The 22,719-nt window shown below is 39.9% G+C and overlaps 1 protein-coding gene across 6 annotated transcripts in view; it reads right to left on the reverse strand.

Annotated features, from left to right (window-relative positions):
• The window catches only part of LOC119013439 (meiosis inhibitor protein 1), a 50,947-nt gene that overhangs the window by 3,538 nt on the left and 24,690 nt on the right, over positions 1-22,719 (reverse strand). For 4 of the 6 annotated variants that reach the window (XM_037087977.1, XM_037087978.1, XM_037087976.1 and 1 more), the window contains 13 exons: positions 21,882-22,062; positions 20,059-20,209; positions 19,020-19,205; positions 18,664-18,801; positions 17,803-17,992; positions 12,260-12,376; positions 11,363-11,473; positions 9,580-9,767; positions 9,148-9,232; positions 7,540-7,724; positions 4,492-4,573; positions 4,022-4,128; positions 3,419-3,550 (listed from right to left, as the gene is read on the reverse strand). In XM_037087977.1, the coding sequence (XP_036943872.1) occupies positions 3,419-3,550; positions 4,022-4,128; positions 4,492-4,573; positions 7,540-7,724; positions 9,148-9,232; positions 9,580-9,767; positions 11,363-11,473; positions 12,260-12,376; positions 17,803-17,992; positions 18,664-18,801; positions 19,020-19,205; positions 20,059-20,209; positions 21,882-22,062 (1,853 nt within the window). Of the gene's footprint in view, positions 1-3,418; positions 3,551-4,021; positions 4,129-4,491; positions 4,574-7,539; positions 7,725-9,147; positions 9,233-9,579; positions 9,768-11,362; positions 11,474-12,259; positions 12,377-17,802; positions 17,993-18,663; positions 18,802-19,019; positions 19,206-20,058; positions 20,210-21,881; positions 22,063-22,719 lie in introns of those variants that run through there. The other 2 variants (XR_005072748.1, XR_005072749.1) reach the window with 2 other exon arrangements.

Below are 22,719 nucleotides of genomic sequence, written 5' to 3' on the forward strand. Positions count from 1 at the left end.
CTGACTATATGTGGCTGGTAGAAACAAACAAACCTAGGGCTTTAAGAAGTTCCCAAAGAGAGAACTTGAATTGCTGGATCTTTATACACAACAAGTGAGTGAGGCACTCAAAGTTAAAGCTGTTTCAATTTGGCAACAGTTCCTATCAAGGGACTCTAGAGGATGGTATTTTGAGGAGCAGGCGGGTGAGGGAAAGGGCAGAATAAAAAGAGTGTTTCAACACCGTGCAGTAATTGAAAAGAGCAAAAGGGGAAAGGGAGTTGAATGAAGTGGAGTTAGTGGGGTGATAACTATTTGGAGGGCAAAAAAAGAGAGAGGAAGCAGAGAAATAGGTTGGAAAACAGAATAGACTTGGAAGTGAAAGGCATATGGAAGAATAAAAGAGATATGGGTGAGTCTGGGGGGAGTTGTAAGGAGAAATTATGAAAAAAGACTCTCCCCTATGATGAGCTCTGATCTGACAAACCACCTAAGTATGCAGCGCTGGCTGGAGCTTTCCCTTGCTAACCCCTAACAGCACTGGATCATACAGTTGTATATAAAGTCAGGACAGGAAGATAAGCATTAGCAAATGTATAAAGAATCTGACTGGAGGACTGGAAATAACCAGGGGCTAAAGCTTCAAAGTCATGTTTGTCTTGAATTGCTTGTGAGGACCCTCATTAACATATTGCATTCATTAGCCCCTTACGCTGACCTTAACCATCAGAGCTAAATGCCTAACCATGACATGAACTGAATTCCAACTGCAGCCTTAAAACCAAGTCTTAACCCTCAGACAGCCCTTTGAAGTTGTGAGGACCAAAATGTCTTTGCAAAGCAAAACTGTCCAACAATGCTGGTTTTAAAGCAAAAATTCATCCACACAAAAATAGAAATATATGCACACACACAGACACACTCATTTAATGGTTATGTCAGGACTCAAGGGTGGGAGCGAACAAGACAGTGATTTGAAACTAGATCACTGACAAATGTGGATAGAGAACTTCCTTACAAACTCAGGGATTTAACTTCAGTCCACAGGCAGATCAAAAGGTATTAAACCTTGCTGCCCCTGAAGTGCCTTGATATCTCCAGAAACACAGAGATACATACAAAGCGCCCATGATCACGCACACACAGACACACAGGGACACACACATGCACGCGCGCCAATAGAGTTCATGATTCCCTGGCACACTCTGCACTGGGGGCTGCAGCGTGTGCCATCATTCTGTCACTGCTCTGATTCTGAGCTACTTTCAGTATGAATGTGTTGAATGTGTCTCTTGTCCTACATAAGATGCCAAATTCGAGGTAAGCAATCTGATGTGGCTGCTGTTCCTTCTATGTTTCATAAGTCTTAACGCAAACCAAGATGGGCTTTATGCATCTGCTGCAAAGCTAACAAGGGTAATGTCAAAGACTTCATGGTTCATCATGTTTGACTTATGTCGATGTTCACAGACAGTGAATGCATTTGAGGCCAGCTTACACAACACCATCTTTCCTCTGGGGACACTTAGTGTGATTTGATGAGTTATATAAAATGTACAACAAACCTGTGCCATGAATGTGATCACATCAGCTGAGCAGAGTAGATATCAGAGTTGAGAAAAGTTTGCTTTTCATCACTTACTCAGCTCAATTCACTTTCATGATTTGTGCAACTAATAATTAATTTACATTTTCTACATCTCTCACCAACACTTCTTGTGATTGCAGTTTTGGTGTGGCATAACACTTTTCTGAATAATATATCTGTTAAATGACAATATGCAAACCTTAACGGCTCTATTTTCGTGGCAGAGGAAACAGCAGCACTGGAATAAGATGCTAATTTCAGAGTCACTTTTTTAAGGAAAGTTGATTTGATGTTTTAAATCGTTGATCATTAAGATGAAAGTTAATCTGTGATGGACATGCACAGCAACTACAGAAGAGTTTCATTAATCATTCACCACGGAAACCGACTTTTTTGCATCCATGGCTAGTAGTGCTTATTTCCAAAATCAGCGGTGAAAGGCTGAGTACGACTCAGAGACAAGGTCCACATCATTTGTATTTGCAGGAGATTGTGTGCAATTATCTTCAAACAAATGGCCAGCGGCAACAAAATGTCTACAGAGAGCTGAACAGATATCGTTGTGACTTAAAGCTTTACAGTCATGAGCCTCAATACCAAGAGGGAAAGAGGCAGTGACTTTAATCTTGTAGAATTTGACTGGCTTCCAGAGTTTAGACAGTGAGTTCAAAGAGTATCCTGGCTTGGCAGGCCTCACTGCGGTTATACATTTATTCCTTGAATGCCTAAATGCTAACCAGTCGGTTGCATCCTGACTTGTTCTGCTTGTCTTAAGGAGTGGTAATTTATTTCACATTGTATTTATAAACTTTTGATCAGTGATCACAGGTCCCAGAGTCAAATATATCAAACCCTCAATTTCATCATTTCTACTGCTGAAATTGTGAAGCAGAGGATATGGTTTAAGTTAAAAGCCAATGTTTTCTCATGAAAATATTTCTCCCTCTGTATAATGGTGGCCCAAGAGCACAACGGTATCCAATCTGCTCAACATGTAACTGATAGATTCAACTACACTAAAACAGGGTACAGTCTTTCTGTGGCCAGATTCAGATCATTACTGCCAGCTTGACCAATGATTCTGGACACCGAAGAGTATTAACTACTACCAGCTGGGGTTGAGTTAGGGCTGAATTAATGTCAATGACAAGCCCTACGAGAGAGCATTAACTCTTTGCTTTGTTTCGATTAGGATGTCTGACCAATAATAATTCTTCCATTTTTGTAATGGTACCATTACAAGATGGGAGAGGGCTGATGAGTAGCCAAAGTGCTAGGCAGTCCCTGGCCAGTGCCAAACAGGCAAGATAACATGTGTTTGCGGAGGCAGAGGAATCCACTCCAGCCAACAGGCACAGGCTAGGGCAGGGATCCAGGAGCCACACCTGAGCTTCACCACCTCTCAAACCAAACTGGTGACCTCTGAACTACAATGCTGATCTGAAACCCTTACTCAACCGTTTATGTGAATTTGATTGAGTCCCCACACCCTCATATCAAATTTGCATTTTGCTACCACAGTGCTGCTGTGCAAAATGCTGGTATTTTATTTGCATAAAGCAACCTGTCTTTCCTGTCTACATTTCCCCTGTTATGTTAATATTTAGCAGCCTGTGTCGTGCTTTACAGAAAATAAATACAAATTTGAAATTAATATAGCCACTTCATGAACCCAACCGATACTAAGCTGTGTATGAATTTATGAATGATTTCTTTTTGATTTCACTCATTCAAATAATGATATAAATAAAGAGAGATAGTATGTAGCATCTTAGTGTTGTTAGAATCCACACAATGTTTTCAAAGTGTGTTCCACATTATTCTGTGTGAACGTAGATGTGTGTTCAGTACCTCTGTAAGAAGCAGCCTGAGGGCCTGTGCTGCTTCCTTGCTGAGCTCCTTCAGCCCTTTCCTCTCCACAGCCTCCATCACCTGGAGAAGGTCAGGCTCCCACACCACAGCTCTACTGCCATGCTGCAGGAGCTGTGGAGAACACAAACACAGAAACAAAGACAGATGTACATGTAAAAATGCAGAATGCACAGGTGAGGTCATTAACAAACACAGTGTGAAGAGAGGAAAGAAAAGAAGAGGAAGAGGAACAAAGAATAAGGAGACACATAATCATAACGCATCGAGGATCAAGGCAACAATAAAAATCTTAATGCTTTTGCTTGCTTAATGCAAGTGTTTCGAATTTCAGTTCACGACACAAAACATAGTACTTATGTTTCTTTCATTTCCATGTGTTGTTCTCTGTCAGCCTGTGTAACGCTGTACTGTGTTCACCATCATTACCCATGTAATTCAAATTCTTATACTACTTCAATGTTTTTATTACCTTCATTAACTTTTGATACTTAAAACTGAATATTCATTACTACTCAGAACTATGCCCAAGACATTTTACTTGACCTGAGCTGTCTGTGTGCGTGCATGTGTAAAGCCTCTCACAAGTGTGATGACTCTAAGAATGACAGGGTGCAGGAGGAAGCTCTCGCCTGAGCTGAGCAGGCAGTGGAGGAGGAATCGACTCCATCGCTGACACACCATGTACTTTGCTAACACAAACACACGCACGCGCGTCCACACACACACACACACACGCACACACACACAGACACACACACAGACACACACACACACACACACACACACACACACACACACACAAAACAAACCCAGGGAGGATAAAAAAGACAACACAGGATGCCAAACTTAGATCAATTCCCCTTTTTTTTGCTCTATTCTTCCTGGTGCAGTTACTGAAAATCATTTATGTCTGAAAACTTGTGAAAAGTCACAACCTCAAGACATACAGCAGGAATGTATAAGACAAAACAAACACACGCTACAGTTTTGAAGATAATAAGAGAAAGAATACTAACACTATGCTCATTTCAAACTGTATCTCTGTCTGATACCTGTGGTGGGACTCTTCCTCTGAAGGAAGCCCAGCAGGGAGCTCAGACAGTTGACTGAGGCTCTCAGCAACAGCTCATGCTTCTGGGGAGAAAGAGACACAGCGGAATGAAACTTGAGAGATAAGTTGAGTATACAATAAAAAGCAAAGAAGGAAAGAGCATCTCACTCCAAAATGTAATCACTGCAAATGATAAACTCTGACTTTGGCAAAACTGGACATAAATGCCACAACAATTAAACAGGAAACCAACATGGACAACATGCAAACACACGCACGCGTGCGCTCACACACACACACGCACGCGCTCACAAATGAACAAAGATGCAGCCAGAAACAAAAGAGAGAACAAGGGAACAAGGGAGAGAGTGACTGAGTGAGGTTTTAATAATGTATGTCTCTCCAACAGTGGCAGTGCTAGCAGTGAGCACTATGTAGTGTCCAAAAATACTGAAGTAGGCCAGGCGGGTATATAGATGACAGTGGAGAGGTACACCCTAATCCTGAGGCGGAGAGATGATAGGAGAAGAAAAGAGGATGAGTGGGAGGGGATGAGAGGGCAACAGAGGTGAAGTGGGTATGGGTAAGAGAAAGGACAGATAAGAAGAGGGCACATGAGGAGACAAGGAAGAAAGGAGGGGTTGACATGAGAGCAAAGAACAGTGAGGGACAGAAAGTGAGGAGAAAGAGGAAAGAGTAGAGGAGAGTCAAAAGGTGGGCAGAGAAGAGGAAGGAGGGATAGAATAAGATAGGATAGGATAGGATAGGATAGGATAGGAGAGGAGAGGAGAGGAGAGGAGAGGAGAGGAGAGGAGAGGAGAGGAGAGGAGAGGAGAGGAGAGGAGAGGATAGGAGAGGAGAGGAGAGGAGAGGAGAGACTATGGAGCTGCAGTTTTTCTCACTGCCACTAAGCCGGAGGATCAAGGGGAAAAGAGAGCAAAACAAGAGGAGAGAGGAGGGAACTGTTACTCATATCAGCTGCTGAGCAGCAAACTACAGAGCACTGAACCATAGAGCTGAGGCTCAGTTCAGCACTACAGTCTTTACTCAGAGAAGAAATGCCAGTGGTGTGGAACTGGAGGCTGGCATGCTGCACCACAGGCAAGGGAAATACGGTGAAACCCAATTATAACATAATTTGCATATTTCATCCAGATTAGACTGTCAAATGCAACAATATAAATATCTATTTTTCCAAATATGTTGATGACTTTGTTTACCCATTATGATGGAAGTATTAATATTTAAAGTAGGAATCTCTAAAGTTTCTGAGTTATTATATCATTAAGATAACCAAAAGGTTTAGTAATGGCCACTGCACTGGAAGAGCTGCATTTTGCATGCAAATGAGCATCAAAATGAGCCCAGTGGCATTACAACTCATTAGCAGGAGCTTTTTCCAGGTTATTGCTTACCCCACTTAACTATATAAGGTTTCCATCTCTCAACAACCTTGACACCTCCTCCGGTTTGAACATCATTTTGAATACTTCTCACTGATGGTGACAGTACATTGATAGTTAAACACATCACTGGATGTTTTTTTCTGTCCTTAACACATTTGTCTTGGCAGTAAGGTTTTAATGATGATCATTAAGCTATAACCCATGTGCGTCTGGATGACTCCTGAATATATGCAGGTTCAAGAATTCCCAATTAATCTTAACTCTAAATTTACTACTGATACAAGAGTAAATTCAAAGCAATGGGTCTGAACCTTTTGTCAAGTTGCTTATTCTCATCAGAATCAAACCAACACTAGTAGAATAAAAGACTAACTAATACAACTGACAGGTTAGACATCAATGAGTGGGAACAATTCATACCCAAATACAAACTCAACTGGCCAAGACAAGGACAGAGTGATCTTCATAAGAAAAAATGTATGTGGCTCTTTTACAAGTCTGATATTTGTTTTCACTCTAACTGCTTGAATCTCAGATTCAATATCTAAATGTTTCACCATAAACCTTTTGGTATTCATTAGGGTCTTGAGTTAGGTCATAATTTTCTCATTTCTTGCTACTGTATGGATAAGACAATCTAAAAAATACTACTCATACTTGAGCTACTCATTATACATTGATTCACAATATCCCAGCTCCAGTCATAGAGAAAAATAGGACTTCCTATTGTGTCATTGTTCAGATTGTCCATTAACTGATGGTAGTGAATGTAGCTGCCGATACACTGGATTGTGTGATAGAGCATTTTAGTGCTTCATATTTATGTGCAGTAGCACCTGTGTATTGTGTGCAGTAGCACTGCTTTGATCCTAAAGAATTACCAGGTTCAGGAGACTGTAAAATCAAAGGTCTGTGAAAGAATCAACAAATGTTGGAGCTCAGTGAACAGCAGACATTTACAGAAAAGCTGCTTTATAATCTCTTTGATGATGGGTCTCTCTGCCGCCTTTGTATGTGCACTGGATTACTCATATTTTGCACCATGTTGCTTCTTGCTCTGGGCTGGTTGTCACCCAGGAGAAGTAGTGCTTCAGCCATTTATTGTTAGGTGAATACTAGGGGGACACTAGTCTGCCAGTTTTGTTATTAGCAACCATACTCAGTATGCTAGCTACATGTAATAGCATCTTGGAGACACCTGAGATTGTCCTGGATATGTGTACCGTTGCATTTTGCCATTTGCTACATCAACTGAAATCTAATTTTCTATGAAACGTTGTTTGTGAAAGGTAGTTTCAACGTCATGTGCTAAGATTTGATGCTTTATGTTAACTTGGCTGCAGAATGTAGGGTAGAGTGAAAATAAACCACAAGAGAGGTGAATTTGTCAAATCAGCATTTGTCTCTCTGTGATGATAGACTAAAGCTTTTTGTTTTTAATTGTCTAAATCAACATTTCTGTATACTTTGTTATTTATATTGATAATTATTCAATTTATTATTATCTATATTAAACTCTGACTTCTTAGCTGCATAACATGGACATCTGATATCAGTTTGTGAATCATGAAAAGACACAACACACATAAACACTCAGACACACAGACACACACACACACATCATTCCCCCCCTGTAGTACAACCTGCAAAAGAAGTCCAGCAAGAGCAGTTGAGAGGCACTGGGCCCCTCTGAAACCGAGAGGATACAAAGCGCCATCTTCGACTCCCAGGGGTCTAGGTCCAACCAAGCCAGGACCACTGCTCACACACACCACGGCTGATGTAAGGTCAACATCGAGTATAGCTTGCAACAACCTCAGAGAGCTAACTGTAAAGTGAAAAGCGAGAGAGAAACCAAAAGAGTTAGGAGTAGATGGGATGACCAAACATAGAGGAGAGCAGCAGGAAGAGGAGAGAGTGAGAAAATGTGGAGGGCAAGCCCATAGGGAAAAGGGTGCAAGGCAGAACAGAAATAAGTGAGTGAGCATATAGAGGAGCAAGTTGAGGTTTGAGATATAAAAAGATGACAAAAGCAGGTAGCAGAGGGAATATAAGTGCAAAGGGTAGGCGGAGTAACACTTAAAAAGAACCGAAGGCAATTTTGAACTGATGTGTGACAGAAAGGGACAGCAAGACATTAAAGATGTCAGTGCCAAGTGTAAGGCAGAGAGAAACAGGGTTTAAGGAAGGTCAGTAAGGCTGAGGGACCAAAGTAGTGATGGAAATAAAAAGAGGGACACGACCAAAATGATTACTAAAACACTGTGGGAGCCAAACTGAGAGCAGCCAGACATTTGATTTGCACTTATGCCATGTACACTGAGATTAGAGCTCTCTGAGGGAGGAAGGACTCTATTAGTGGCAGCAGAAGAGAGGGACGAGAGGGGAGGGATGGTTAGATGGAAAAAAGAAGGGTAGAATGGGAAGCATAAGAGAGATAAAAACAAGACAGAAAGACAGAGAAGAGGCTGAGTGAGTGAGGGAATTTAGAGAGAGAGATAGAGGAACAGAGGGAGCGAGCCAATACATCACAGCAACCCTGACAGGCCACTTATCCAGCTGACAGACAGAGACACAGCAGAGGCAGGGATGATCTGTCTCCAAGTGGAGCAGTGGGATGTCTGCCACTTAATGTAATGAAAGTGTGTGAAATACGTGCCTAGAGTTTGGTTACCGCCGCTGACGATAAAACATTGACTAGCAGTGACCTTACCTGCGCAGGCATTTACTGAACAGGGAGTGAAGCTCATTAGTCTGTCCTGAAGTTTCCACAGTTAATAGATGGTTGCTGCAATAATAAGTGGTGACTGAGGCTTTCCATGTACATCTTTTGATGTATTTTGGTTTACACACAATGGAAGATCAGATTAAGCTGAGAGGAAATAAAAGATATAATAACATACAATTATAGGATTTCTGCATAAAATGCCAGAAATTGACAAGACCTTTTTGTTGATTCAGTGTAAGGGTGTATTTCATTTGGTTGTCTGTGACCTCCAGGAAAGAGTTAGAGAGAGAGGAAGGAAGTAGAGAATTTCAGAATGAGTCACACAGAAATATTTTCATCAGCAATGGTGGCTGTTTAACAATAAAGACAACTACTTCTATGATCCCACACTACTTATGTCTTTTGTTTTGTTTTGATTGAGAGACACCTAGTGGCAGAAATTACATACTGTGTGTTTAAGACAACACTAACAGACGATATCTGCTTTATGCAAGGACAGAAACATCAAATAAAAGTGTCTTACCTAGCAAGAGACTATCTGTGTTTCTCTTCTGAACAAGGAGTTGCTGCACAGCTCTGTCCAGACTCCAACTGATACTCTTATGTACCTAAAGTAATGGAGAAAGACAGCGAGAAACAACGAGGGAGAGGGGAGAGGGGAGAGAGTCAGACGAATAACAAGATTAGAACCAAAATCTCATTGCAAGTAAGAATGTATTATCCCTACAGTGTGAGCAGAGAGCTGAGGAGAAAGTGCATTGTCTTAAATCACAGCCTCACTGTGAAATCTATATTTCACAGAAAACCAATTGGTATTTTGTATTCTCTACCCACATTTAATCTCTGCTCTATTTTACTTTATGTTCTGTGTCTTCACTGAACATACAGTAAAATTCACTGTGTAAAGCTCTTTCTTGAAGTTGTGATAAGAACAAAGTTGAGCTGTAGTGTATACCTGAGCAGAGTGAACGCGCTGCAAGGTAATGAGAGAGGACAGGAGTAGATGGCTGCAGCACAGCAGGGCTGGAGGAAGACAGGCTGATGGAGAGAGGGATGGAGCGAGGGAGGAGGAGGAGGAGGAGGAGGAGAGGACTGTCTGCAGCTGGTCCATCAGTCCACTGTTGGAGAGCAGCATGGAGACAGCTGGGGAAGAGAAGGCACTATGTCATCACACTTTGAAGAGCTCTGCATGTGTATGCCACTGTGTGTGTGGGTGTGTGTGTGTGTTTGAGTGTATCTGAACAGCAGTTAGTCTGGATAACTGCAGGGAGACGTGCTGCAGGCAGCAACTGAGAAATTGTACAAACACGCATTCATACTTTACTTCTCTGCACCACCTGAGAGGAATTTATTAGCAATACAAACAGATAAACTGATTAACTTATCACATTTTCAGGCACACGTGCACACACGCACATGCACGCACACACACACGCACACACACACACACACACACACACACTATACAATATTCAATGTGAAAATTAGATTGTTGCATCAGTATAAATTAACAGATACAAGGTGGAACAATTTGTATAGTCCTGGTTATATGCAGTGCACAGGCAGCCAACCAGGTCAGTTGTAAGTGCTATCAAAACTACAAGATGCTATCTCCCAATGGGATCACACCTGTCAGCATGCTGATGTTACGACCCGTGAGTACTGTAATATTTGAGTACGTTATCAAATTAGTACTCAGTACGCATGGATTGGACCATGCCCCTCTTCAAACTGAGCCTTAACTTTGACCTCAGCTACTCATGAAGACTCATGGTGAAAACATTACCAGCTTTTTCTGTTGCTGAGTTACATATTTTTTAAAGATATAATATCCTGGCTTTTGCTTTGAGATGAGAGGAATGCATTACTATTTCTGTCTTCCTCACCACCATCAAGCCTTAGGCTAAAGTAATTTGCATCAGTAGATTCACAATTAGTGATGAGAAAGCAGATGGTGAATGTAGGTAGGCTTCAGAGAAGCAGTAAAGAAATGCTATGTGTTTAATTAGCTTTGCTTCCCAATGATATCCCTGGTCTCCGACCAACAGCTTGACCTTATTAACCACGAACCAACTCATTGCTGACCTCTACTGATTTTTTGTTCAGGTTAATTACTTAGCTTGTAATAACATCAACGTCAATCAATATGTCATGTCGAATAAATTATGTCTTTGGTAAGAGGAAGTGTAACATGTCCTGATGCTGCCTGTTGATTGCACCTGACCCTAAGTGTAAATTATATGGGACAAACTGTGGAAGAAAAATTATGCATATTAATTGTAGAATAAACATTTGATGTTTTTATTTTATTCATCTTTATTTGCCTCAAAAAGCCAGACCTGATCTATTTGCTATCACCTGCAAAAAGATTATGTCCCCCCTTCTGACATTTTGAGTATCTTTGTCTTTCTGTGTGTGTGGTCTATTGACCACATTATTGTGTAGGTGTGTGCATGTGATGTTTTGTCTATGTATTACAAATATCACAACTGGGCATGGTGACAACACAAACCCGAGCGCCTGTCCCCATCTGCGCAAATGTGCGAGAAGATTTCAGACATAACAACATAACTTTCTATGTACAAGTGTATAAGACAATGTGCAGGACTGAGCTGCTTATTATTTTTGTCAAGGTCAAGAGTGTGAACGATGAAATGTAGGTAGAGGGTGAGAGTAAAACACACACATGGAGATAGACAGACAGAGACTAAGAGAGACAGGAAGAAAGTGCGTCTTACCTCTGTCAGTGCAGTGTGCAGGAGACAGACTCAGGCAGCATGACAGGTAGCTGAGGGCAGGGAGCAGGCTCCCTGTGTTGGTAGGCTTCAACCTCCCTGCTATATTACTCACTGACACACACATACACACACATTCAGACACATACACCTTCATATCTAATGGCTCACTTACATTCTTTTTTATCTGCAGTGCTCTCAAACACATTTTATTAACATTTAATTCCGGGGAGGCACAATATGACAGATACAATGTAACACGTCAGGCTTCACCATTTACAGCCTGTCCCATCAGTCAGTAAAGACTGCATTAATCCAATCTGCCAATGAAAACGTCAAAAATGATGTGCTGGAACCATCACAGGACGACGTTCCACTAGGTGGTATAGAGGGGTGAGTCACAGAGGGAGAAAGGGGTGTTGACATCAGAGTGAAAAGAAAAGCAAATTTGACTCTAATCATAATATGCTTAGATTTATAATTAGCCAGACAGGCCCAGTACATTTCTGAACAGCATGTTCATCTGCAGATCACTAGCAAGCACTCCTGTAAGTAGGTCTGTTTATGATGATATTCAATCAAGATGAGCGAGGCCTCTGCTTAAAGAGAGGCAAGCTGAAGGAGGAGTGAGGTGAGATAAGAAGCACAACAGTGGATCATGTGTTGAACAGAAAGAAATGTCTTGCTGCTGTTACTAGATGATTATATGCCTGTAATGCAGCATGTAAGTGCCTGTGTGATAATATTTGTGTGTGTAATGTAGCTTGCATTTTATTGAATTTGCCTCTAATGTGGGGCATTTGTTTGACTGTATTGAGCTAGAAATGTATATGAGCTGGGTATGGTGCTAGATAAGCGTTGTGGGGAGTATGACCTCCCAGCAGCACCTCTTGGCCTCACCATGGTAGAGTAGCTTGAAGTGGACTCCATCCATTTTACTGTTGTGGGAAGATGAAGAGGGGTCACTGGCCTGCGTCAGACAAAGCAGCCTCAGCACCAGAGGGAGCGAGTTCACCACTAAACAAAGAGGAAGACAGTGTGCCTGTAAACAGAAATTTGAAAAAGAAGCAAAAGTGGCAGATAGATGTATGTATACATAAATTGAAAAGAGTGAAAGTGCTATGAGGGAGGGAGAAGTTTAACTTCTAAAAAAACTGAATCTAAGACCAAAGTGCAAAAGAGAGGAAGATCACGGAGTGGTGCAGCTAAGAAGCTCATTAATCGGTAACCTGATTATCATCAAGTTTTCAGTAAAGCCAAAATTGAAGGTAATGGTCAAACTGACAATTTTCAAACAGTGATAAGGAAAAGCTTAAACAAGTGAGATTATCTTGCAGCGACTTGTGGACTTTATGCAGTTCTGGTTTACTTACAAGGGATAGCTTTAGCACAATTGTAATCAAGAAGAGGCAAGAAGAAGAGGTAAGCAGATCTTACTCTGAAATATTAACAATGGTTATGCATGCGTTGAAAAACAACACTTCAGACTGTAGAAGCCTCTATTCTAATCATCATCAGGTAGAGACAGCAGACCTTAAACAGGCCCATCCTTAGTAGGTTTGTGGAATGATAGTATGACAGCTCTTGTTTGGAGGAGAATGTCACAGAGACCAATGAGGGGTTTGTGGACTTTACCAAGCATGGAGTGGGGGGGACTGCAACCATAATTCATGGGGAACCAGTTGAACCTGTACACCTGTACACCTGGGCACTGTCATCAGTGACAAACTGTGCTTTGAAGCCAACACAGAGGTGATCATCAACAAGTGCCAACAGCTTCTTGTGGAAGCGAAACTTGCTTGGGGTTAACAGGACAATGAGTATTTGGCTGAAACAAGAATCTAGCACAGATAAACTGAATATATAGAGCAGAGCCATATGGCTTTAAATAATATTGCAGTATTTTTAGGATATTTTACAATACCTCACATATACCTAGACATTTTACAGTCTCATGAAAAGTACTTCACAAATGCAAGGACTGGGTTTATATAAAATAAATATCACAACATTTTTTTTTTCCAAATACCTCGATATCAATATTGTGACAATGTTGTAGGGATGACTATTGGTGCTCTCACAAAATATCAATGCAATGAGAATTTTAATAACATCACTTTTCTGTAACACAGCCTTTAGAAAATTATCAAACACTTACAGCATCTCAGGATACCAAAATCTAAGACTATGCATAGTATTACTTCACAATAAGGATATTCTAAAACACATGCTCTTTAAATATAGATTGATCTGAAGTTCAATTCTAAGGCTGTTCTGTAAATAGTTTTTTACTAAATATAATAGCTCTTGATCAATCTATTTTCTATTTCAGGCATCAATTAACTTTCAGTTAACCACTCCTACTTACAGTTTAGGCGACACCAATTTACGGTTTAAAAAGTACAAATGCAGATTCAGAATATTTAGCCGATTGAAGCAATACAAATACAGACAATGGTGTACTCCCTCATCCCTAATAATAACATTCTCATTCACTTGCTGGACCCCCTCTCTTTAATAATCCGAAACAAGAAGCACCTCCCAGAACAGTGAACACCTGCTTTAACATCGTTGGCTATCCCTTCTGATCTCTGGTCTCACTGCACAATCCTGAAATGCTCAGCAAATCCCTCTCCATCCTATTGGACCCAACCCATGTCCTAGACAGGGTCTTGAAATAAATAACATTTAGGGAATTGATTTAAATTGAGCGAGAGGGGAATATTAAGAGGGAGATGAAGTAAAAGATGACAGAGCAGAAAGTTTCGAAGTGGAAATAGAGTCAATTCTGGCAGAGCAGACATTCATACCCCTTCCACCCCTACAGTGAATTACATAAACATGTCTCCCCTGAGGGGATGCCGGCACATTAGAAGCTAATGTAAAGTATATATTAATGCAAATTATAGAGGGCTGAACTGTAACACTTGCACTTGATAACGGTCTGTAATCCCCACAGGGCCCGGGATGTGCAGAAAGCAGGCAGAGGCCACAGCAACAGTTTCTGAATCTCCAGCTGGCACACTGGTGTTGCCCCTTTAGCTGGGCTCATTAACCTGGTCAGGTAAACAGTCACAATAACACCATCTGGCTGACACCTCTACCAAAATCATTACAGCATGAGGTAAGCATGTAGGTAATGAACTGTATATCTGGGAATTCAACCTTTCACTTCTATTCTAACCTGTGTTTATCACCAACCATCTTATTCAAACAAGACAAAATTTGATATTAAAAGAATCAAACCTATATCGGACATCCAAAGCATTTTCAACTAAAATAAAATCAGGGATACAGATACTTTTTCACATTATGACTGGGCAGTATGGCCTTGACATAATATTGCAATAGCTTTAGGCTATACTTACTCACTACATATACACACTAGACACAACTAGACTTTTATTTGACTTGGGTCCAATCAAATAAATCACATATAAAATCACATATAAATACATCATGTCATCGCAATCCATCCTGCGGTTTTGTCAAAAGGGGCTGCCAGAATCGTCAAAAACTGAAAGTTCCTTGTAGTCACTTTAAAATCACCATTCATTTACATTCAGTGAATTTTTATCATTGTGAAATGATCATACTGCATTATTTTAGCAAATTGCATTAGCTATCAATGTCAAATCAATGACTCAGTAAAAACTAAAATTACCTGTAACTTTCCTTTGATAAAATAATTTTGTCAATTCAACAGATTTTGTAGCAAATGGTAGGTTGCAAGTGAAGTCAATGTTTGATTTAATGTGAACATACAAAAACTGGAATAGGATAGCAACCTTATGCACACTGATACTACTGTCCCTTGAAAATAAATAAATACTATATCCTCAATTTTGTCTTCCACTGTCTGTATTGACGAAGGATGTTTGGGGGACCGTTTTAACAGAGGATTAATGGTCCTTCCCTCCCAACATTAATCAGAAGCGACAGTGTTCTGGGAGCTGTTTTGTGCTATCAATTCAATTTAAAAACAACCAAGGTTTAGGGGAGAGTTTGTGATTACACTTCAGTCAAAACTAAGTTTTCATGGTAGGACAGTTATAAGAAACAGCACCACCACATACCGCATTTACTACATATTTGCTAGCCAAAATGTGTTACTGTTATATTGTAGGTTTTCTGGACGATGCGTCAAACCTTCTTACCCTGTTGTGAATTGTTCTTGAGGCGAAGTTGAATCAAATGTGACCTCTCATGTTTTGTGAGTAAGACAATGATATGTTGTTTTGGAGGCATTTTTGCATTATTCGATATTTGACAGAGAAAACACAGAATTTTAAATATTTGTAGTGAATGAACAACTATTTCTTACTGTATATGTGAAGAGCATATAGTACATGCAATTTGAGCTGTTGTCCGAACCATCAGAGAGAAAATGCTTAGAGGGGGAATGCCCAACAAACATAAATTGATGCAGGTACTTTTTCAAATGATCCAACTTGTGAGAATACAAACAAATACAGCTAATAAACCATGAACATTACTTACGTTTTACTGCTGTGCAATAGCAATTGGTATATTGTCATTGCTATCTTTGGTTAAATGTCTTGAATAATTTGTTGGCCTACTTGAATCAAGTTTATAGAACTGAGGATATATTCTTTATAAAATTTGGGAGGATTTAAAAAGATTCAGACATATGCTTTTGGATTTTAATATGCATTAAAATTAAAATTGAGAACTTGACACAGACAAACAGAAACACAAATTTGAACACACTAATTAGCAATTTCAACAAGGTAATTTATGCATACTTGTATAACGTTGGTATTCCAATTAATCAGAATTTGTAAGTTTAAGTGAAATTGTTATTTTCCTTATTTCCCACAAACCGCCTTGTTTGTCTTAATACAATAATAAAAAAAAAACATCGAACTGTCTGTATTACTAGTCTCCACAAAAATCTTGAGAATTTAGAGCTTCTGTGAATTGTTTCTTTTTAATGTCTTAGGCTCAATGAATTGTTGTTGTATGGTGTGTGAGATACACCAAAAACAGCTTTTCTTTTCAATGTAACTTCTGAGTCAATATGAAGTGATGGGCATCTGAGAACACATAGCCCAAGAGTCGCTGCCGCTGTTTGTTTATAAAGCTGAAATTGAATTAAGTAACTCTTTCAGTGTTTGCTGTTAGGATATTAAAAGAAGGCTGACATGGTGCATTCGTTCTTTTATATCTCATTATGTAGGAGCCCACAGGGTAAACCTGTGCTTGCATGTAAATGTGTGTGTGTTTGTAAGTGTTTGTATCTATGTGTGCACTGTGTGTAAAAATCAAAATCTTAATATGTCATACTGAGGCAGAAAAGAATGGAGCAGAAAAGATATGCTGCATCATGACAGGTAAACTCAAGGGAATAACGGGAAACGTTTACCTACATCTATCAACTGTAAGTGGCTGCATCCGTGTTTTAATGAAATATAAATGAGCATCATACCAAATCAGTAGGCATTAATCTGGATATATGACTGTGAATGGTGACTTATGGCAAAAACAAATTTGAAAAAATGGCAATTTTCTTTTACTACTATTACTATTTTGGGGGGGGGTTGGAAAGAGAGGGGACAACACGCAGCAAAATGAATGAACAAATGCCACTGTGGGCTGGGAAGTTCTGTAGGTATTAGTGAACCTTCCTGTGTCTCAATTTGGCACCAGTGTATGACAAAGCTTGAGAAGTTGAAACCTGATTACATATTTAAAGTAGAATAAGGACATGTCTCTCCTAAAGGGTGAAACATCAGTACAGCAGAGGACAATAAGCCTCCATAGAGAACTGCATAAGTCTCAACGTAAACAGATAATTGACATATTCCTGATCCATGAGACTGTGACTTTAGTCAGTTTAGTTCCATTTATAAAAATCTCTGTGTCTGTGGGTATGGGTCTTTGTGATAATGAATTTATGTGTGCATGCATGTTTTAATATGATATCTAATTCTACACAGATGTGATCAGCTCCAACAACAGGGAGGGTGTGGTTCAGTGTGCAACTGGCTTAAAGGATATTCTGTGAACAAAAGTGAGCATCTCACATGATATATCCAAACATCCCTGATTGAGCAAATTCATTTCAAATGAGAGAATCCATTACTGCTCCATCACTGTGCTGCAGGTACACAAAGCTGTCATTAACCATTTATGTTGTGTGATTCATCTCTGCATTTCCAGTGAATTGCTACAAGAAGTGTAAATCAAAATTGCTGTTCCAGTTTTCATCAAGCTTCCCTGATAAAAATATTTCCTGTTTTTTAAATTTGACAAATTCTTAAATTGTAACATTACAGTGTACTTTGATTATTGTACATCTCCTCCATTTCAGTGAACCCGAGCCAGTTATTAGTTATTTTTTAGGGGATGCAACAGGTATTTGTATCATACTCTACACCATACTTATATACTTTGTTCCTGTGCATCTGTTTGTTTCTTACCCTGTGCAGTGTGCTCCTGTCCAAATCCGTGGCCCATGTTCTCCACACTGAAACCCTGTAATGCCTGAAGCAGGGCTGGCCTAAGATTGGTACACAAATCAGCCTCATAGTCTCTTTGACTACACAAGAAAACTTCCAGCACCTCCAGTGCTCGCTCTGCCAGGGGAGCCTCTCTAGTGCAAACCATGTCCTGAAGTCAAACAGACAAACAGAAGCTTGAAGAAAAAAATCATCTACAATACATTTTTGTATCAGCACTGTCCAAGTGCATTAAAGCCATTCAGGTACTCAACGCAAGTTAACAAAATATGGAGCCAACTCTGACTATTATTTCAGGTTAAGAAAATAGCTCTACTTAGGAGTGAGACAATCCAGCACATCAGCCTGCATTGAAGTGTCTTCATTTCAATAAGGACTGAGGTCCTCTGGTTTCTTTTTTTCAGCCATTCCCCTAAGCAGAACAAAACCATTTGATGTGGCTTTAGACATTATGATCCAAGCCACTGGAAAGGAGTCGAAGAGGAGCTAAAAATATTGATATTTTTAAATCTTAAACTAATAATCCACCTATTCAGTCTGGGCTTATGTAGTTCTTTAGCATTAAACTGTTTTAGCTTAATTTTTAAAATTATTTTTCCATTTACACTTTTTTAATCTATAACTCAGTTAACTTATGTTGAATAAGACAGCAGAGGGGCATTACTCTCTTAATCAGTTTTTGATTTTCTAATATCTTTTGTCAATCACTTGTAAAGCACTACAAAGTACATTTGAAAAGGGCTGTATATAAGTAATGTTGGATTGCTTAAACATGGCGAACTTCTTAAATCACAGCTTGTGACTGGGGTCTCTGTTACTCACCAGGAGGGTCAGTATGACAGCTGGATATTTCTCCATCAGAGTCAATAGCTCCATAGTTTCTGTGTCCGGCTCCTGATCCTGCCTCTCATCTGCACAGCTTTCTCTCTTGTCTCCCTTTTCCTGTATGTCTTCCTGTACCTGGGAATGAGATGCAATCATCTATTTGACAATATTCAATTTAATTTATTAGAGTTCAAACAGAAATAAAAAACCAGGCTGTAATTTATTCCATTACTGTGTTGCAGTGAAATCAATCAGTGAAACTTACTGAACTGAAACAATGTTCACTTAAATCAGTAAAGATTATTTGACATAAACATGAGTCTGAGATGAAAGTTAAATGATTGTCAGCTTACCACAGTCTGCTCTGCATCTGTGTGTTGTGCTGGCTTGGCCAACCAAAGTTCCAAGACCAGGGCACCAAATTTCTCTGCAAGCTCCGGATAGCGACAGATAAAGTGGAGGAGTGCAGGGTGATGAAAGTAGAGGGAAGAGAAGCTTTGGCAAGAGGAGAGTGCCTTGCTGATACAATTAAAAGGACCCTTAAGAAGGTTGGTAAAGAACAATTGAAAAAACTTTAAGATGGGCATTTGCATTTTCTTTTGAACAAAAATATCACACTTAATTTAGACCCTACAAAAGCAGAGCCCCCAGCACAGCAGGAAGTCTCCTGCAAGCTATTGCTTTTTATATTCATTGTCAACATAAAGTTTGAACTATTAAGTACTTTCAAAGAAGCCGCAGGACAAAGATTTAATGGTAATGTGATTTGAAATAAAATAAAATACCATTTGGGGAAAAATATTATAAGTTCTATGCAGCTTTAGAAAAAGGGTGAGCTATAATTAATACTCCTTCTGTAAATCATCAACAACAGAATATAGATTTTGTATAAAAAGATGAATATGAGCTGTCAAGCAATGATTCTGAGGATTCCTTGGCCTACACATTAATAGTTCCCATATTAAACTGTGCAGTACTCCGGCTCTAGTACATGCTGTTCCCTTTCTCTGATCACAGGAAGAACTTCATTTTGAACACCTTGATCTTGAATGAATCTTGAAAGATTAATGTTGCATACAATATTTTTTTTCACTTTACTGGCAATTCTAGGTTGACTCATTAAATAGAAAATAAAGTAGAATATTTAAAACTGAAGCAGATGACTAGTCTCAATTTAAATATATCATTTTGGTTAGTAGTGCAAAGGGATGGAAGGCAAAACAGTAACAATTTATCAAATTAGGCAGGTAATGTTCTATAAGATATGAGGGTTTATCAAAAAGCATAAAAAACAGTTCTTCAACTACACCTTGGTGCTGTATGTCTACTGTGCTACCTGTGTAAGTGACAGTGTGTGTTTGGGTTTCTGTTCAGTGAACTGATCAGAGTTACCCCGTCTAGGTCGGGGCTCTTGTCCTGAGTCACTGCCAGCAGGTAGAGGGCAGAGCGGAGCACAGAGTGAGGCAGGGCACAGCTGCCCTGCTCCTGCACTGAATGTAACAGCCATACCACACTGGAGAACACTGCCTGGTCTGGGAGGAGCCTGGCTCACACGCACACAATAATGACAACAATAATTAAAAGTACACAAAGATGTGGCAAAACATTTACATTTGAATGTATACAAATACAGGCACACAATTAGAGATCTACTGCCGAATAGGTTTTCACATGGGAGGAATAGTGTGTGTTGCATATTAATAATAGTAAGTAGAAGAAAATATAAAGAAAGATAAAAAAGCAAGTGTTGGACGTCAGGAGGCATTGATATAGCATAAAACAAGTATAATAATGTATTATGAACATCATGTTATTTAAATAAAAGAGCTGCCCATTGAACTGTAAATGTCAGACACACCTTGGAGACATTAATAAAGCGGACAAACACACGAACTGTGTGTGCAAAGCAGACATCACTGTGCTCCAGGGCCATGTTGATGTCATAAACTTGCAATCTCTCTTTCTCATGCAAAAAAATACACACATATACAAACACAGTCGCGAGAATGTATATCAACAAACACACACACGCACAGATCATATCCATGACAGGATAGATACTCACACACATAGCCCTCCCACGCTATGTAAATCTCTGGCCACAGCTACCATTAATCTTGATGAGACCACACCGTGGCAGAGAGAGGCTTTCATCCCCTTCCCTGGGGGGGTAATACATAGCCGAGGTTCCACAGAAGGACAGATTAAACTTTCCAAAGAAGCCGACGTATCTCTGAGGTAATAAAATATGTACTTTAAAACCCCCCCTGATTGTCCACAGTGATGCTGCTGGAGCAGGGAGAGAGCTATAGTATCACACAAAACCAGCTGGTTTCTTGGTAGAGCTGTGTAATATATTGATATTTTGGAAATGTGGTTATTTCAATACTGTGTTCCATTTTTTGCTTCCCTCAATAGTTGCATTACAGCAAAGCGGTGCATTGTTGTAAAATTTCAGCAGGGTAAAATTAAAGTTATTTTAAATATCAAATACTTCTGTTCAAAGACAAATTTTCGAGTTCAAACAGACACTGCTATGGGAGAACAAAGTATTCTGAATCACAAAATGCTTTCCCTGATTATAGAAACACTTTGCAGCGGTACCCGGCACAAGTGCCTAGAGTCTGTATCAGCAAATTGCTTTTTATTGATGTTGAAATATTTATTGGTTGATTCCATGTCCACAAAAATACGGGCTTTTGAGTTTGGGTTTAAATGTTGCGATAGAGTCTGACTGTCTTATGTGTGGGGGGAGGGAGTTCCATAGTCTGGGTGCCAAGCAGCTGAAGGCTCGGGCACCCATGGTGCTGAGGCGTGATGTGGGGATGGTTAGCAGTCTAGCAGAGGTTGAGCGGAGGGTGTAAGAGGGGCTGTATTGTTGAAGGAGGTGGGGGGAGTGGGAGCTAGATGGTGGAGAGCTTTGTACGAGAGGGGGAGGTTTTTGTAGTGGATGCGGTATTGTATCGGGAGCCAGTGAAGTTGGATGAGAATAGGGGTGATGTGGTCAGATGTTTAATTAATATTCAATAACTCTTACACAACATCACAACAGTGATTTGTGCATGTTTGCATGTACGAAATGTGAAAACAGTCAAATGTGTTTTCTTGTTACTTGATGCCATTCTTTGTCGTCAGTTTGCCGGAAGAGACGCTGTTTGTGTGTGCACACGTGTGTGTGTGTGTGTGTGTGTGGGTGCATATACCCAGTGCATTACCTGTCTCCTTGCTGCAAGGCAAGGTGTAGAATGATCACTAGACAGTACTGAGTGGCCCTTGGTCCTTTATATTCACACAGCTGGAGCCCCGGGGCCTCGCACAGCAGAGAAGGCCAGTCTGACAGACGATAACACAGCGAGGGTAGGTTGTATAGGAGAAGGTCCTCAATCTCCTTCACATCTGGGGGAAGAGCAAGAGAATATAAAAAAAAAAAAAAAAACATAAGGAAAATAATGTGTTTGATAATCAACACCAGAAAAATGAACTGGAGAAAGTAAAAGAGAGGCTGAAAGAGGGAGAACAATGAAAGGATATGGATGAAGCACACGCTATCTAAAACAAATTAAAATGCACAAGAACAGGCCCTGGGGCCTTATTTACATAGAAGCATTAGTTGCCAAATTTGTGTTTACTACTCAAGCCAGTCAAGGTGAAGTTAAATATAAAACAATCATATGGAGCCAAAACTGAATGAGATAACACTGATTTCACACTTTTCAAATCTTGTATCCAAACATTAAGTCAATATTCATCATTAGCCAAACTTTGGATGTCATTGGTGCTTAAATTCAATTTTTATAACATTCTGTGAATAGTTGTATTATGTAATATAGCAAAGTTAAAGAGGATTTTTTTCATAAATGAGTTCCCCAAGGAACAGAAAGACGGGATGACAAAGGCATCTAGAATGATGGGTGTTTGAAAGGGAACAGGCAGAAGCAAAGTGAAACGACAAGCGAAAGGTGGATGAAGGAAAAAGACTAAAAGGCCAGTGTGATATAATTCTGAGGAGGGCTTAGGCTGGAGGAGTGAAGACTCAGACGGGGCAAAATAAAA

Source organism: Acanthopagrus latus, chromosome 23, assembly GCF_904848185.1.
Source record: "Acanthopagrus latus isolate v.2019 chromosome 23, fAcaLat1.1, whole genome shotgun sequence".
Lineage (NCBI taxonomy): Eukaryota > Metazoa > Chordata > Actinopteri > Spariformes > Sparidae > Acanthopagrus > Acanthopagrus latus.